This window comes from Zootermopsis nevadensis, unplaced genomic scaffold, assembly GCF_977971745.1.
Source record: "Zootermopsis nevadensis isolate Lab colony 2312 unplaced genomic scaffold, Znev_1.0 Znev_ptg000006l, whole genome shotgun sequence".
Taxonomy (NCBI): domain Eukaryota; kingdom Metazoa; phylum Arthropoda; class Insecta; order Blattodea; family Termopsidae; genus Zootermopsis; species Zootermopsis nevadensis.
Genome location: NW_028259138.1, coordinates 8,196,821 through 8,216,305, shown reverse-complemented (window position 1 = coordinate 8,216,305; position 19,485 = coordinate 8,196,821). Strand labels below are relative to the sequence as shown.

Sequence of the window (19,485 nt, the reverse complement as noted above, 5' to 3'; positions counted from 1 at the left end):
GGCGACGAGTATGAATATTTCTGTCTTCTGGGTTGTTGCGCTGTGTAGTCTGGTCGATGTTTACCAACGTTTCAGAGGTCATACTGCCTCCATCATCAGGGCGATAAGTATGAAGATTTCCGTCTTCTGGGTTGTTGTGCCGTGTAGTATGGTCAATGTTAACCAACGTTTCAGTGGTCATACTGCTTCCATCAACTTGCTCAGTAAATTTACCTTGATAAGATGGTTGGTTATTTACCGATGGTGTATGAAATGCAGAGGCTATTTAACTATGAATTAGATACATGGTGGACTATAATGACTGCGGAATAAGGGATCGTGGCCAATTTATAACCTCCTATCCCAGAATTAAGCCCGGGATAGAAGGCTAAATGAATTGTAACTGTGTTGGGACAGACAGGATACAGACAGGACTCGAACTTCGTACCTGTAAGTCTTAAGCATAATTACTTATTTGGATGAAGCTTAAGTTACTTAGACTACACAGTGAACGCTGGAAACAGGGGCGGAATTTTCGTGTCATCTATGTTTGCCTTGCTAATACTTTGAAAAAATAAAAGTTATTTTGTCTTAATTTTGTGGTTGAGTGGTACATCATACACTAAAACGCAACAGAAGAGATGAGACAAAATGAATGTTTACCTACTGCCAGCCATCTAGGCTTTGATGGCCAGCTAGCTGAGGGTCACGCTTGCCCCGAGAGAAACAATGCTAGCAGCGCCTCGCTGGCTAACGATGCATTTCATCTGATTATTCCTGTTGTGTTCTAGCGCATGGCGTACAAGTGAACTACAAAAGTAAGGCAGAAGACTTTGTTTTTCGTGTTAGCCTGGTTAACAAGGATAACACGAACGCTTAGCCCCTGAATCCCACATTTAGTAAATTGAGGCTGTGACCTAGCGGCAACTTGTCATAGCCGAAAACACGTTTTTCACCTTACAACGAAGTCACGTCCGTCAGGTTTTACGGCCTTGACCGAGCCCGGTGTCTGTTATCTTACATCTTTTCACAACTGACAAGCCAAAGGCAATCAGTCTTCTTCACCAAGGCTTTAAGCGATATCACATTAAAATGGAGCGGAACAAACATTAAACTTGGAAAATAAAGATCACACGTTCATGTATATTGTTAATTGAGGATGTGAATTTAACTTACTACGCTTCTCTACTTTGTAATCACAAAATGTTCCTGAACAGTGGACTATTTTTATTAGGAGTCCGGGCAAGTAGAAAATTAATATCCTAGTAAAAGTTCGATCTGTTTCTTTTCTAAAAAATAGTTTTAGCTTAATATTGGATCATGTTCTCATAACCATCTCTGGCAGAGTTGAGTAGTAACTCTGTCTAATAAAAGAGCTATTCACGTTCAGTTTATTATTTCGCTCACCCAAATGAATGAGCAAGATTTCTGGAAAAGGATTTTTGAATTGTCTCTGGAGAAAAAGTAAAGCATTTGTTTTATGGATCGATATTTAAATGCAAATCTTTCGCGGATGGTGTATATTTAAGAACATTTTTCTAGACAGTGGAACCTCGATATACCGCGGGTATGATCATATCCCCCCCTCACATACGATTACATATGTTTTACATCGTACAAATTTCTATGAAATGTTTTGGTTACATTATAAGACTGTATTGATTTTGTGAAAAATTGGAAGACAAATGACGAACTTGGAGCCAGTGACTCAGAAAATAATGGTGATGATTCCTGTGAAGTGGTACCAAAATTGAGCAAAATGCTAGAAAATATTAATGAAGTGATGACAGGGTTAGAACGACAGATTGATAGTGAATAACTTCATTTGCTGCATCTGGTTAATATTAAGCAATATGTTCTGAAAAAAACGCAGTCATAAGTTCCAACAAACCACGTTACGTGACTATTTTCGTAAAGAGACTTAAATGTTTTAGAGTGGTCTGTGCCAGTAGCATTCGTGAAACATAAGTTTGAAATGTACTTTAAGTTTCACGTATTTTAGTCACTTTATAAATATACATAATATTAGGGATTCAAAAATTAGATAAATGTCAATTTCACATACAGCACGGTAGCTTATAACGCGGGTACTAAAGTTGTCCAACGAAACCCGCGTTATATCGAGGTTCCATTGTACTATTTGCGTGGTAGCATATAATTTCTATACTTGAAAAGCCAAGAATAGTTGGATTCTTGGAGATATCTGTCTTCTGGACACACTCATAATTTGTGCTTATCACATAATAATGTTAAGAGTTATGAACGAAGAAGGATGTAGCATGTTTGGGTAAATAACAAATATATCAAGAAATTTTGTCGGGAAACATAAAATATTTGACTTCCTGGGAGATTAGACAGTAGTTGGAATTATAACACAAAAAGTAAATCTTAGAATAACATGATATCTATTAATTGTTTCCCTCCACTGTAACATTATTCTTTAAAAGATATACCGGTATTTAGTTTGTGTTTAGTTAAATATGGACCTACAAATGCCGAAAAATACATTAATAGGTTATGTAGTGTTATTTGCCAACGTTTGATCAATAAGCCGTCTTTTAAAAAATAATTACAAATTTCTATTCGCGACAGTCTATACCTATGTATCGGATTGATACGAATCAAAGTTAAATCAATACCAACAATTTTTATTTTAAGCGCTAAATATTACAGTTAAATAACTAAACAAAGCGTTTATCCTGTGTTGCCCTGGGTACGTTGAGATTTTGGGTCGGGTAGTTTAACGTTCCATAGAGCTGTATCAAATATCTAAACGATTTCATAATTTGAGAAGCATTAATTTATTAAAACAGGCCACAAGATCTAATCCGTAAAAGTTGAAAAAGCGGTAGTTTTCGAGGAAAATATAAGAACGGACGAAAACGACTTACCTATAAGGCATCCACCTTTTCAGAGTATTTAGTGCACCTAATACTTATCCCAGGTTCAAATCTGGGTTCGGAGATCGGATATCCCGAGGCACTTTATGATTTTTCTCAGGCTCTCAGGTAAATACCGCGAATAGAAACTCAAATTATATTATGATCGCTTCCTTCTATATTATTTGCACACCGTTATTTATTAATCATTGTATCATTCCACTCTATATACTCTGAGTAACCGGGAGCGTTGTTAAATAAACATTTATGCAAAGACAACACAAAGAAAATTATAATAGAATGAATTAATAAAGGTATGGACTCCCAGTTTCATCAAGGTCGAAACATGAGAAGAACATCTAAAATTCTGCGTAATAAATCGTCTTTGTTAAAAAATATATTTCTACAAGAATACAACTGTTTAGTCAAATGCGTTGAATACACAAACGCTATTTGGGGCCGAGAAAACGGGTGTTTGTTTATAAGAGGCTGCGACAACGCTAATGGGCCACTTAACGAATAAAAGAGTGGGTGGAAACTGCTGTACTTTTTGCTTCGAGCAAAGAGCCTGCAGTGCGGCTTAGAAAGAAAGATGTGTGGGCGACATCATCAGCAAGAAGAACCGTAGATCTGCAGACAAATTCTGAAACTACGCGGTCGAGATTAAGGAACTCAGGTTGTTAAATCAAGTAATTTTGAGTGAAATATATATATATAACGTGTGCCTCATTGCCGACGGTTACCAATATTAAAAGTTAAACATAATAGAAACATTTATTGAACAGCTATTATTAAATGTGCAAAACAAACTATTAATAAATTTCCATTATAAATAAAGTATACTCAATTTAAGCAATAATCAAAATATTTGTTCGGAATAGTCAGAATTTATATTCGTCTAAATAGCTCTTGCTTTACCACTGAAATATCTCTGAATGAGCTGCAATCATCCTATTCATTTTTCGAAAATTTAGGACTCATTGCTATCAGTCATATTCGAAAGTGGCGTAAGGCACAAATTACAAATCGCCTGACCTAATACACCTAAGTTATCCGACTATCACCATTATAACCAGATCTCCCAGCGCCATGATACATACAGCTTGACGTTTTAAAAAGCGTTTGATGACGGTGAATGACAATTATACACTTCGACCACTATATTAATATAAAAAAAAGTAACCAGCATGGATAGGTGTTAAATGCGTATAACTTTGTGTTATTATATTGAAAAGTGTCGGCATAACATTCTATTTTTAGGAAGCTTATGAATTATAGCTTTAATATAATATCGACGGTAATATACAATGATTTTTCAAATAACTTCCCTGTATCCACAGATAATATGATTATTCAGAGACATTTTACGCATCTAAGTTATAACGCACAAGCAATAATGTATAAAAGTGGCCTGTACTTAATATACACGACATATCGTAAGCTAAAAAATAAATCTGCATTAATAATACATGAATATCGAGATCATATATCAATGCAAATTAATAGAGATGAGTAAAATATAAACAGTTTTGTTATATAATAATAAAAACAAAACTAACTCCTTAGTCTTTCTCTATGAGTGTGTACACGAAGTGAGGAAAAACTGAAGATGCAGCAAGGACCTCTGAAACGTCGGTAAACTTCTACCAGACTACATGGCGCAACAACCCAGAAGACAGCCATCTTCAGAAGTTTTATTTGTAGTGTTCTGTCTGACGACAGGTCCATATGAACAGGATCCTTCCATCCTTTTCTCGGACTGGGACCTGTTCATATACGTTCTTGGCAGATGATCCAGAAGTGGTTTGTCATTGCCTTCTTCTGTGTGTGAATGGAGTAATTGTTGGGATGCCACGGAGAAACCGGGGAAGTCCCCGGAGGAAAACTCCGTGTTGCCTAGACCACGGCCTTGCCCAACACAAGTTATAAATTCGGGCACCGCCGGGAATCGAACCCGAGACCCCAGGATTACAAGGCCAGCGTTCTAACCGCTAGACCACCGTGGCAGGATCTTCAGAAGTATAAAGTATAAATTACATTGAAGAGCTATTTCACTCATTTTATTTTCATAGGAACTTTATCATGAAGTGAATGCTTTATAAAATCGAGGATATAAGCTTATAATATTTAAGATACTGAGAGTTCTTTTGCCCTGTAGTAGAAAGATCTTTGAAGTCGGTCATATACTTCCGATGAGCCATAATACAGAGACTTATTAGAACATCGTGATTCGTAGTTCCAAAAAGAATTACTTTGTAAAAGCAGTAACTTGTCAGGTTGCCGTAGTTAGAAGAAGAAGAAGAAGCCATGATTAGGAAAGAGCGGAATCAAGTTGAGGCTCTACAGAGAATTCATCGCCATGGAAAGAAGACCACGTGAGATGATGACAGATTTTTTCGGTTCAAGCTATGATTTTGTAACATAACTCGTTGCGTGCAGTTTAAGTCAGAGAACTTTAATTTTAAATGATAGGCATCTTTAAATGTCCCTTATGACCTAATCACAACTCCGCAATTATAATGGGTACTTTTCACTGTTAAAGGAAGACTATTTTTAAAACATACCACTTACATAACAGAAGGATGATTTTTTAACTTACAGCTGTCTCCAAAAACTGTGTGTAGGTCCAGCCTCGCTAACAATTTGATAAATAAAACATAAAATGTCTTCTTTCTTACGTTCATAGTTCAGTTTTACTCCATACACTGAGACACAGCAGAACTGATGAGATAAAATGTATAGCTACAGAACTCCAGCCAGCCAATCAGCCAGGCGTTGTTAGGCAGCTAGTTAAGGCTTACAAGGCTTACGTTGGGCGCAACCTAACAACACCAACAACGCCTGACCATCGTCGTTCGAGATTAAACTACCTTACGGACGAAAGGACTTGACTTCCAAGTTCGATGTTCATGCTTTACACGTAAGAATTTCTTTTTCCAAACGTGGGGGGAACTAACGTGTTTTAAATCCCTTTAGAGAAATTTTGTCGAAAGAAGGCATTTCAAAATCACAGAAGAAACTGAGCTTACAATTTTACAAACGTAAATCAGCTTTGTGTTTTGGAATTTGTATGTGAACATTTTCAGGACTCTCGTAAAAACGGTAATTCAGTTACTGTGACTACAAATTTGGAAGTTCGTTCAGCAGTCAACAATTATTTATGTGCACTTTACCAAACACTGAACCACGTGGCTGCATTTCCACAGGAATGGGGAAGGAAATGGAAATAACTGAATAACGGTAAACACGCCAGCCAAATATTGACTCGACATGCAAGGGTCAGAGCAGTGCCGTCCCTCAGGGACCTGAATTTATATCGACTGTGTAGGTTTGAAGTTAAAGTAGCTTTTCCGTTTTCTTATTCCGGTCGCACTTGAAATCGGGAGCTGAGGTTACGTCGAGCGAGCAGAGCCTCAGGTCGAGTGTTTGTGTAAACTGGGCCTCGGATTCAGCTAGCCCGCTAAACGTCACCGTGACGTCAGTAAGAGTGGCAGTAGCGTGTGGCCGACCACTTATTTTTAGAGAAAGGATCACACATATTAACGATGTCCAATAATGCATCAGTTTAATGTATTAGTTTAAGCTCATCTTTTAAAATACATAAAGAAATACGAAGAGAGAAGACAGAAGGAAAGATAGAGAAAATAAAAAACAGATGAAAGGGAAATAATCAAAGTGAGAATGAGAAACGAAGAAAAAACAATATAAAGACAGAAAAAAAAAGGAGCGAAAAACAACGAAAGAAAGAAGAAGAGAAAGAGAAAAAGAAAGAGGGAAAAGAAAGAGGAAACGAAAGAGAGAAAAGAAAGAAGAAAATAAAGAGAGGAAAGAAAGAGGCAAAGAAAGAGGAAAAGAAAGAAGAAAATAAAGAGAGGAAAGAAAGAGGAAAAGAAAGAGGAAAAGAAAGAGGAAAAGAAAGAGAGAAAGAAAGAGAGAAAGAAAGAAGGAAAAGAAAGAGGAAAAAAGAGAGAAAGAAAGAGAAAAGAATGAGAGAAAGAGGAAAATAAAGAGAGAAAGAAGAAAAGAAAGAGAGAAAAGAAACAGTAACAGAAAGAGAGAAAAGATAGGAAAAGAAAGAGGAAAAGAAAGAGGAAAAGAAAGAGAGAAAGAAAGAGAGAAAGAAAGAGAAAAAGAAAGAGGAAACAAAAGAGAAGAAGAAAGAGGGAAAAGAAAGAGAGAAAAGAAAGAGAAAAAGAAAGAGAAGAAGAAAGAGGAAAAGAAAGAGGAAACGAAAGAGAAGAAAGAGGGAAAAGAAAGAGGAAACGAAAGAGAGAAAAGAAAGAGAAAAGAAAGAGGAAACGAAAGAAAGAAATAGGAAAAGAAAAAGAGAAAAGAACGAGAAAAATAAAGAGAGAGAGGAAAATTAAGAGAAAATAGGAAAAGAAAGAGAAAAGAAAGAGAGAAAAGAAGAGTCGGTGAAAATTGAAATACAAAAGAATGATGAAAATATATCGTTAATAAACACAACGAAAGCACAAAAGCAATGAAGAAACAGGTAGAAAGACTAAATTAAAACTGTGAAGCGAAAAAAGCAAAGAGAAAATAAAAAGGAGAAAAACAGAAAAAGTTAGTGGATAGGAGAGGCACACACATAATTATGTAATACTAATAGAATAAGGAAGTAGGTTGAAGTACCATCTTATAAATATTTTAGTGCCTACAAATCTACAAACTCATCCAGCTGCCATTATGGCTAGCATCTGCTTAATTACACACATGTCAACAGGCTGTATCACATGAATTCCCATTTAATTGACCAAAACTAATAACCGTTTCCAGTATTTACGCTTGTTAACTGCAAACTGAAAGCCTCAGCCAAAGATAGCAACGCGCAGAAAATTACAATTCCCTTATAAATTCGTTCCCTTTTATTCACACATCATAAAATATCAATCATTAATAACAATCCCTTCTACACAACATTAATTTTTGAGGCATTACAAACATTTTATACTTCTACATGTTTCGAACATACACAATCATCTTCAGGTAGATACTAGAAATGTACTAAATGCCCTTTGAGTCCCCAGGATTAGAAACACTAGTAATAATAGTCTAATTTGGATGTTAATATTTCCTCTCCAAAATACATGTAGACATTTTTATTACAGGCGTTTGCGATCCTGGAACACTCAAAGTACATTTCGTACATATATATACCTGAAGATGACTATGTAAGATCGAAACATGTAACATTAGAGAATCTTTATTTAGGAGTAATGTCTCTATTATTTAGTGTTATGTCTGACGACAGGTCCAGGATCCTTCCATCCTTTTCTCGGGCTGGGACCTGTTCATATACCTTCTTGGCAGATGATCCAGAAGTGGTTTGCCATTGCCTTCTTCTGTGTGTGAATGGAGTAATTGTTGGGATGCCACGGAGAAACCGGGGAAGCCCCGGAGGTAAACTCCGTGTTGCCTAGACCACGGCCTTGCCCAACACAAGTTATAAATTCGGGCACCGCCGGGAATCGAACCCGAGACCCCAGGATTACAAGGCCAGCGTTCTAACCGCTAGACCACCGTGGCTTCTAATGTCTCTATAAGAATGGTGTTTTAGATGGTTTTATTATCAACAATTTCTATTGATTACACAACAGGATGCAAAGAGTCGAGTCAATTCGTAAATATTTCAGGTGAATCCACGACAAAATTCCACAAGTTACGTAACTCTAATTTTCGAGTCACACACCATATCACAGGGTAATCACAACATCGACGTTTTTGGTTTTGTGGTGGCTCTCCTGCAGATGATGCACCATATTCGAATCGCAAACGAAAGGCGACTATTAAAGCTAAGGTATGCTGTGATTTTCCTCAGGTCCTCACAAGTGACGCAGTACCTTAAAACGTGCGTCGAATAAGTCCACATCGTTCCCAAATCATAACTTATAACCATCCTAAAATTCGAGACCATTTAAACGTTGCAACTGGCAATTTTCCGTCAAATACACCAACAATGAAATCAATAGGCCTGAACGTAATCATTATCTTTGAAGGTGACTTCTCGCTTTATTGGTGTTAAACCCATGATGTTATCGTTCTGTTTCATATTCGAGAGGTCCTCAGTTAAAACTTCTGTCACGTGTTCGGCTAACGTGACTGAAGTCTCTCATCGTGTTTTAAGTCTTAAGTTAGGATTTTTATCGATGTACTGAGGACGGCAATAATATCTGAGTAAGGACGCCAGGCTTTTGAGTCTCGAAAACAGCAACTCTCAGATACGAATTGGTACTTAATATTGATAATAATAACCTAGGTACACCAAAAACAACTATCGGAGATTAAAACCTGTTAAATGTCAGCATGTTGTTATGTCCGATTTAATTTTATTTGAGCCGAAATAAGAAGTCACCTTGTACTCTTCTATAGTTTCATCGAGGAATCTATTTTTTGAAGGATCGAGAAGTCGCTCAGTTATTCAAGATGCCCCTTCTCTTTTATAGAAATCAAACGTTTACTATCGTGTCCAAAATAACCTGTCACTGAGTGTTATTGTGAACCGGGCGAATTCTGACAACACTACACCCTAATCCGTTAAAATCTGTTTTAAAATTAGATGTATTTCAAAGTGGAGAAATCAGATTCCTTTGAAACACTGGTAACCATTGATGACCACACGATCTTGCAGGCAACGTAATCACAGTTTAAATTTTCATGGCCGTTAGCTCCTTTAATATCATCATTTTGCAGCTATCGTAGGTCCAACAGCAACAGCACTTCTCCCGAAATTCAGTCGACGTTAGTTTCTGAACGAGTACTCTAAAACTCTGTAGCTCGACCACAATTTTAATCAGCGGAAAATGTTTACAAAATTGTAACCATAAATCTCCTAATTAAAATCATACATTGACCCATAGATGTGTTTAATCATTGGCCTACACTGCCATTATTTCTAATATTTATCAGCTGTTAGCTATTTCATTTGCAGATAACCTAGTAAGATGAAATTTGCACTCAAGATCGCCAGTAATTGTATCCACGAATAAATGATGATGATTATGTTGACAAAAAAGACAGTACTACTAAATGTAATAGTAATAACAGTAACAAAAATGTATTTCCTCAGAATGAAACGCTAACCTGCAGCCACCAGCGCTGCCGACAGTAGCCATAGCAGCGCAGTCCACCAAGTCGTGTCCATGGTGTGGACGCCCCGGAATCTTATCCTGTATCTCCCGGTCGATAGGTCCTTCTGGACCACTCCCGCACCATTTTATGCACGATCTGAAACGACAAAGGAATAGGCTTTGTCTTTCATGCAGCTCATTTGTCAGTTACCAACGTACATAGTCTTATGGGTACATTTTACAACAGTCCCTGTTGTACAGGATGATTCAAAAGTCCCTCAAACATAAACGTCCTAGCTGGTGGAACGTGTCTTGTCACGTGACTGTACCTTAACCAGTCCTTGAACCAGCTGTGCAATGCTACAGAGGTAAAAATTTGCTTTTTTACAGGTAAACAGGGAATTTTGAATCACTCTGTATATACCTTATTTCAGGGAACGACACATGCCATAACTAACAACGTTCGTCGTGTATCTGTCTTTTGTTAAATGACATGTCATAAGACGTCGACAATGAACATCGCGATCGACTAGTTAGTAACCATATTTCGTATAAGTAAGGTTCCGGGTTCAAGTCTCTGCTCAGAAACAGGCTGTTTTGACTGAGGGTTTTGTACTATTACTCAGTCACTCCAGAAAACTTCTGTAATAGTACTTAAACCAGGACACGATCGCCTCCTTTCATATGTTTCGAATTCAATTTTCGCATCGTATATGTCTTTTGATAAATGTTACTTCTTACAAGAACAGTTACCATTCGCGTGGAACACCCGTCATCTGAGAGCATATAATGAAACGTATGTTGATTTCTCCGAAACGTTGGTACAAATTCACAAGCAGTCACAAACTAAGAGACTGACAACGGTATCTTCACCGCCATGAAAAAGACAAAATATCTTATGTTCTCAGCAAAATTTCATGCTTCACTGCATCGCTGAGAGATACGTACATTTAATAGAAGTGTATAACGAGGAACTTTGAACTGAGCAAAATATGCATGAAAACTATTGTAACCGTTCTGTCCGTTTCCTGTGCAAAGACAGATCAGAGCGAGATGGTCATTTGCTCTTCTCATGGATACAATCAGATAAGTACGTCATTCTAGCAATTCAATTTGCGATAAATTTTCCGGATTGTGTAGACAGTTGCGGGTTCCCAGAAAGGCGAAACTCATCTGTAAGTCCATCTGCAGCACATGAAACGTCAAGTTGTGTTATGTAAATTAACATTCAGTGTATTTATTACATAAGAGCATGGCGCGCTATCGTAATTAAACGCAGAGCCTGTTTCCAATGGCTAGTACGTTACAACGGCTTAAGTTTTCAATTTGTCGAGCAGTGGAGTGTTTACTGTTTCCAGCCAAGAACTTGTTAATTTCTGTTAAATCCGAACCAACACAAGCTAAAAGCCATTTCACGTAAGAGTAGAATAAATACCACACATCGTAGTTTCTGCATTGTCTTTAATTTCGTGAAGTTTCGTTGCGTTTAACGGGGACTTAATGAATATTTTTGGTTATAGAAAATAAGGGTTCACGTCAATACAAATTACTTTTGAATTAATTTCTTCTTGCTACAGATATAAGAAACACAAATGATATAACCCTTAAATACAATCTTTGTATCCACATGTACATACCTTTTAAATCAGAGCAGAAGTAAAGTAAAGTTTGTCCCACTATACGCCATGTAGGCGCTTGGGGTGAGAGGGGGTATAGCTCCTCTGTTCCTTGACCTCGGCACTAGATGGGGGTGAGTGGTCAGCATCACTCCCCGGCCGGCTTTACCCCCGGGAAAGGACCCCGGTACCCATTATAGAGGAGGCTGGGTGGGCCCCAGAGCCGGTCTGGACGCAGAGGCTAGAGGAAAAATCCTCTGCCCCCGTCGGGGATCGAACCCCGGTCGTCCAGCCCGTAGCTAGTCACTATACTGACTGAGCTATCCCGGCTCATAATTCAGAGCAGAAAGGTTAATTTAAAATCTGAATATATTTTTAAGTTGTAATATTTATGATAATGGATTAGTGTTGTCGGAAACGCTGAAGTTAAGAGATCACCTGTAGAATCTAAGCGAAGATAGGAGAATAATATTAAAATGAACAGAAGGGTGTGGACTGGATTCATCTGGATTGGAACTTTATGAATCGTTGAGTAAACTAAGAACTTTAAAGAATAACCTACTCCATGGAATAATTTACAATGAAGTTGTGTCACGTAGACAGCAAATCAAGGAATAAGTGAAATGTCTAGGGAACAGTGTACTTAAACCCTGGGAAACAAAGGCTTCAACACAAAACCGAAAGTGGCCTTAATAGGTAAAGTAAATAGGCTATTTTACACGTGCTTGTACTATTATTCGAAATATGCATTCTAGAAATAATGTTTCAGGCTAGTTCGAAAATAATTAATTTTATTCTCTATTCTGACAAACTCATGTGCACGAATAATTATTTTCCTTTCCTTTAACATTTTGTCGAAGAAAAGTTCGCTCTGTATAAAGTCACGATATATTGATTTTTAAACTCGGTAAAGCAGGCTTACTAATACAAAGAACACCAGACTTCCATTACACAGAATACAACGCTTCGTGTCCCCGTGATAATCCCCGCACACACACACACACATGGGATCAGACAATCAGCAGAGTACAACAATGCAGACGAACAAGCAGTCTGGATTATGACGCAGGGAATATAACACTCTAAGGTCGTTACACATTCAGGCAGGCAGGTGTTACATATTCAGCGCCTCATTCGCAAGTAAGCGCAAATATGAGGGAATATCCTGATTATGGAAAAAACGACATTTAAACGAGAGAAAACTTATAAATGTAAATGCATAGAAATAGAAGGAGGTTTATGGACTTCAGACCTAAATCGCCAGGAAGAAGTTTTTTTTGTTATATGATTGCGTCCTTAACATTATAGACATGGATATAATAAAAAACATGTTCAATTGTTTATCTCTTTCTTTTCTTCCTTTATCTATTTTATTATCAACCCTTCCTTTATTATTTTCTTCATGTTCGACTTTCTAAACTTCTCTCCCTCCTCCTAATTCACCATTTCTTCTTATTCGCCCCTTCCTCATTTTCATTAAGCCATTTCTCTTTAAATTATAATTTTCGTACTTATACACTATCTTATTTTCTCTTCCTTCTTTTTCAAAGTCCTGACCCGCCAATTGTGAAATCGTGCTCTGAAAGTATTAGGCTTGTCTAATGTTTGCGGGATTTCCGTTCTCACGAAAAGCACTTCCTTGTACTTAAAAAAAAACTTACACAAAACTAACTGAACTAAACTATATACGATTTGTAACCGCTCAAAGATGAGTTAGAATCCAAATTACGGTGAATTCGTCTAACCACGTCACATATGTGTATATGGGACGTGGAGGGAAATCTCCATTAGGCTCCAGGCTACAATAAATGATCACATTTACGTTGCGGTTAATATTCCCCCGTGTAAGATTCTTTCAGTCCTCGAGTAAAAGCAGGATGACAAAGCTTCTGAGACGGTCTGGTCGTGCTGCTCAAGACATTCTTTTGCGTCTGCTTGCAATCGAACCTCAGTCGCCCAGTCGCCGATTACTCTAATAACAGTTACCCCAGCTAATACGCATAACTAAAATAACAGACTTTTATAACACCAAGTCACAACGACAAGATAACAGAAGAATTGTATGTATATTGAAGATACGTGTTTAATTAATCTTTGATCTGGAATCTGATCATAGTGAATCTATAAATCGTCTTACGTGTTTCAAACTAGGTAGTCTTCGCCTACATGTATATGCTCGACCCATCCCATAAAATTATTGTACAAACAGAACGATTTACATTTTTTGTGGAAGATACAATAAGAATTATAGTTAAAACTGATCTAATTAATAGCGTATCAGAGTCTTGATTTAATTAAAGTGTCTCAAGAGAGGATTCACAGATGGGCTCTTGTGAACAAATTAAATTAATGAAATTAAAGTTCTACAAAAGATGGAAAATTTTTGGCTAGTTAAGCGACTCTTCTCCAAGAATTACTTATCTGTTACCCTTACACAAAGGCCTCTCCGCTTTAAACCCCGAAGAGGGTTGTCACTAATCACTCCGAAACGTTGCAGTTTTACCCTTCGGAAATGAGGCCGTATCCAGTAGTCTACAATGAAGGCCTCTGTATTGTCACGAAAATAACTTGAATCTGATCTCATTCATGGTTCTCTGCATCTTCTATCTTAAAGATGTTGACGCTACGTTTTCATAGCTGAAATATGAGACGTGAAATGACAGACGTAGCAGGCCCACACTACGTCACATGGACTACACGATTTCCTTACTTCGCAAAGAAGCGCTGATGTTAAGAAGCTTATAAACTTTTGGCAGCTACTTAATAACTTATAAACAAATATTTTCATGCGAAAATAACACACGGAACGTAGTAACCCATCAGGTATTTAGTGTTACGGCGTGTTTATGTGTCAGTGTTTAAAAATTAACTTTGCCTGGTATGTGCAAAATACATGCGAAACTAATACTGAAGATTAATTATTTACATATTAGTACGGAAAAATTAAAGGCAGGTTAAATTCAGGGAATACTTGCTAAAATGAAGTTCAGAATAAATTGCTTTATGGTTGTATACTTAAAACCCAAAGATATAACATGAATCAGTATAATTACACATATTGTTGCATAATTTAGAGTTGTGAAATGTTGTCTGAAATCCTAAGCGAAAAATATAAATCGAAGGTAACTGAGAACCAAGTGCTGACACAGTATAATTAGATGTAATATACATTCATAGTGAATCAGTGTGCCAGCCGGCATCATCGAATTAGCATTTGTTTCTTAGTTACGGGCGTTTTGGTAGTGCATTACACCGACCCTCCTGCGATTTCGGAATGGCGTGTGCATCAAATTTTGCCAAAGACTCGCCAAGACGGCTACGGAAACCTATGAAATGCTAAAGCAAGCATTTGGGGAGTCCGCAATGGGTCGTGCATAAACTTTTGTGTGGCATTCACGTTTTAAAAATGGCCGAACCTCTGTCGATGATGACGAGCGTTCTGGACGACCATCTTCGAGCACAACGCCCGAAAATGTTACGAAGATTCGGCAGGCCATTCACGAAGATCGACGTCGTACCATCAACGACTTGTGTGGCATTGTTGGGATAGGCTATGGGACCTGTCAGCTGATTCTAAAGGAAGAACTCTACATGCGACGCATCATGACAACGCGCCAGCGCACACCGCCCTCAAAGTTCGGCAGTTTTTGGCCTCAAACACCATGGCCGTCATCCCGCACCCTCCTTATTCGCCGGATTTAGCTCCGTGTGACTTCTTCCCCTTCCCAAAGATGAAAATTCAGCTAAAGGGAAGGAGATTTGAGACGATAGAAGAGATTCAGGCAGAATCGCAGATGGTGCTTGACAGGCTGACAAAGAAAGATTTCCAGGAATGCTTCCAGGCTTGGCAGCGGCGCTGGGATCGTTGTGTTCACTCCCAGGGGAACTACTTCGAGGGTGATGGATGAATTTAATACCTGAGATAAGTGTACGGGTTTTCATACGCGCAGTCTTGAAACCTTTCGATCGCACCTCGTAAATTAAATAACAAGAGAATAGGCAAGCTAAAGCAATGTGATTAATAATTTTTACTCTGAACAAAATATTTATAAGATGCCTATTTAAAGCTCAATTAGAAGAACAAGACATGCAGCATGCATGAAAGCGATATGAAACACATAACTGCAACATTTCTATTATAAAACCTAAAGGACAGAAACACTGTTGGAGGTCAATGTGTGGATGCGTGATAATATTAAAATTGATCTTAAAGAATGGAAGATGTGAGCTGGATTTACGTGGCTCAAGATAGGATTTATCAGATTCTGAAGATGTCATACGTTCCACACAGTAAGTTAGTTACAGAAAACACTTCAATGTGAATCAAGAAAGCAAATGCATTCACAGTAAAAGTAAAGTTTGTCCCACTATACGCCATGTAGGCGTTTGGGGTGAGAGGATGTATAGCTCCTCTCTTCCTTGACCTCGGCACTAGATGGGGTGAGTGGTCAGCATCACGCCCCGGCCGGCTTTACCCCCGGGAAAGGACCCCGGTACCCATTGTAGAGGAGGCTGGGTGGGCCCCAGAGCCGGTCTGGACGCAGAGGCTAGAGGAAAAATCCTGCCCCCATCGGGGATCGAACCCCGGTCATCCAGCCCGTAGCTAGTCACTATACTGACTGAGCTATCCCGGCTCTAAATGCATTCACAGTAGGTCAGTAAAAATATAAAATAAAGCGCGTAAAAAATTATTATTTTTTGAGACCTGTCACGTGAGCGACCATCCCTACAAAACGGTTGTTATTGTGACCTATACGTTTATTGAGGATTACAAATTCACATAAATACCGAAGACATAGACCGACCCGAATAACTGCTGCATATTAACATTCAGTTAAGTTCATACATCTTTTCTGTGCTACATAAGTTATAATTAATTCGAAGGGAGTTTCAAACATTCTTCAGAGATGATTTTCTGCCAAGGTGTTACGTATCACGCACTAGAATAATTCACTGTCATTGTATCAAAATCAAAATACATTTTTCTTGAATTCGCTTTTCCTCCGTTTTATTCTGTTTCTCTGCCTTCGTGGTCTTGCTGCTGTTGTATTTGAGGCTATGATTGATGACGAAGAGGCGAGGTGCCCCTTCCCCTTACCCCTCCTGAACATCAGCCCACAGCGAGACGTCGTGACGTAAGAACACTTGCCGGGTGTCACAATAAGGGCACTCCCCTGGGAGCTCGGCTACAAGACTTGCAATTTCCTATGTAAATGGGTCACCATCAGGGGTCTCATCCACCAGCACATGCAACCAACACTTTAAAACGTTTCAATGAGTATAAAAATTCATAAAACGCCATTTAATATCTACTACAGCCAATAGAAACACCAAAATACTCGGTAATCCGCTTCCCCAGTGTTTGGGGATATTAAACAGCAGAAAACAATGAAGGGGCGGTGGCATTGGCTCTTAACCTCTGACGCTGTCATCAGGCTTGTTTCTCTACTTGCGAACTTGTTTCACTCAGTGTTGCGTGAAAACGATGTTTCTGCTATGGTAATGTCCATGTGCCAGCCAGCCCGTGTTTTGAGATAGTGGGAAACTCGTAACTATCACTTGCATACAATATACTTATAGAAGGCTGCAGATGATAAAAACAGTATTCAGTAATTCAAATAACTCAAATCAATGGAAAATAAAACAAAATATCTTGCATAACAAAATAATACGGAAACCAAATACAATAATTTGTATCTTATATGCGTCATGTTTGTGTTTGATTAAATATATTTTTATTTTGTACAGTCTATACACAAACGTTTGAAGTTTATTGGTGTCGTATTTACGATTAAGAGCGCTAATATAATATTTTACACAACAAAATGTTTTAATATTATATAATTTTTACAACACCAATAAACTTCAAACGTTTGTGTATAGACTGTACAAAATAAAAATATACAAATACAATAAATTAATTTTATATTTATTGGTTTAAGAAGACGATTAAGAATTCAAATATTAATATATCTGCACCATATGTAAATTTAATTTACGAATAAAATCTAAGACAAATTCAACAGTACTGTCGTATTACATGTTTTAAACATGCATGTCAGAAATATAACTTACAGTCTACAGATACTAGATGCAACTTACATGTCGCAAGGGATTTTAAACATCCTAGACTTGTATTTGAATCTCATGTGCGTTAATGTCTATCCTAACTGAAGACAATCGTGGTTTTATTCATAGGCTATAATCGTCTCTTTCAACGTCTTCACGTACCATTCCCACGCATTCAGAAGCCTACACTCGTAGTTGAAACAGACTCGTCAAACAATTTACACTTAACAACAAATTCTGCATATAAACAAGTCTCTCGCAAGCCACGGGAGTTATGTTCCCGAAAACAAACCGTGGTCAGTTAAGACCAAGACCTCATGACAAACTGGGGGTTAGAGGCAACCGCGGCAGATTTTGTAGTCATCAGACCCTGGGTTCCAAACTCCCTTTAGCAAACACTTACAAGTTCCAGTAACGTGTTTAAAAATAAATTAGAAATAAAATATAACTCATAAACTCATGGCGATAACGTCAGAGCCCTGGTCCTAGCAAATGTCGATCTCCTGCGGAAGAAACTTGTGTTTTTTCGCGTGAAAACAAAAACCGATGCGTAATTTCATAGGCCTTTAACGCGGATGGCGAAGGGTTGCTACATGTTATGTAAACTCTTACCACCACTGAAATTCTGACCTTCTCGGTCACAGTTTCGATCCACATAAAAGAATAAAGCTATTAGGTTTGTGTGTGCATGAGTGGGCGTATTTGATTAACTCCAGGTTTCCGCTTTCATTCAACGCTTGGGTCCCGGGTTCTTCGTCGCATAAAACATTGCGAAGACTGGTTAAATGTAAAAGCTCATTCAGAGGGTTACCAGGTAATCTGATTCGTACCGCAAAATAGCCCGACCTCATTACGTGCAGAATTCCGTTGCTCGATTCGACACTTTTCCGAAATGGCACAAAAATCCTGTTATACAAATATAATAATTTTCAATTCCTTTATAGTTCGAAAGCTATGTAAATAAAAACAAAAAAGTTACGTGTAATCACAGTGATTGGAAATGTGTAATACAGGGCAATTTAAAAGTCATGTGCGCCTATTAGAAATTCCAAGATTCAAATATACCTGTTCTTGCTAGTGTCGAGAAAGGAAAATATAAGATAGTGAGTGAATAAGATGGATACGGGTTTGTTTGTAAATTTACAAAATGCTGAAACACGACAGAAAAATTGTTTTTACGCTATGGGCGGTGGTGTGAGGATCGCATATAAAATAAAGCTACAGGTTAACAGATGTGTGGCAACAGATTACCTACCTACTCTTTTACAAAAACATATTCGACATAAACCTTCATTTTAGAGAAACAAATGTGTTCGATACCAGAGCCAGAAACTTGGTTTAGCGAAAAATTATGATACCTACGTCCGACAAAGGAAAAATAATTTTAAGTACGTTCTTTGCCATCATTCATACTTGAACAATATTAATGCTCAGGAATCACGATACAAATATGTTGTCGCAGCTGGTAAAAGATACTTTGTTACGATGTTAAGAATGGACCTACTTCATTTTACTTCATGTTAAAAAAAAAAAAAAGTTGACGCATATTTATGGCAAGACCAACTTCTGTATTGTTGAAGGTTATGATTTTCTACAATTTGGTTTTATAACGGCACAATATACATGTCATGAAGAAATATGATGCCCTTATCTGCAATAGACATCAGATAATTATGCACAAGTTGTACTTTCCCTCTCCCTCACACCTCGTCTAGTTATCCTAACCTGTGCTTAGAGGTGATAATACGAAGCGGCGATTCCACCAATGGCAGTCAAGAAGTTCACTTACACACGAAATGCCAACTGCAGAACATGAAGAAAAAAGATAAAACATAATTGCCTCCCAGTATTCACTCCGCAATTGCATCTAGC

General features: G+C 37.9%; 1 protein-coding gene across 10 annotated transcripts in view; it reads right to left on the bottom strand.

Moving 5' to 3' along the window:
* LOC110837546 (limbic system-associated membrane protein) overlaps positions 1 to 19,485 on the bottom strand; it is a 421,660-nt gene that overhangs the window by 103,005 nt on the left and 299,170 nt on the right. For all 10 annotated transcript variants that reach the window (XM_022079800.2, XM_087343651.1, XM_022079782.2 and 7 more), the window contains one exon: positions 9,942 to 10,085. In XM_022079800.2, the coding sequence (XP_021935492.2) occupies positions 9,942 to 10,002 (61 nt within the window). In that variant the 5' untranslated portion in view covers positions 10,003 to 10,085. The remainder of the gene's footprint in view (positions 1 to 9,941; positions 10,086 to 19,485) is intronic.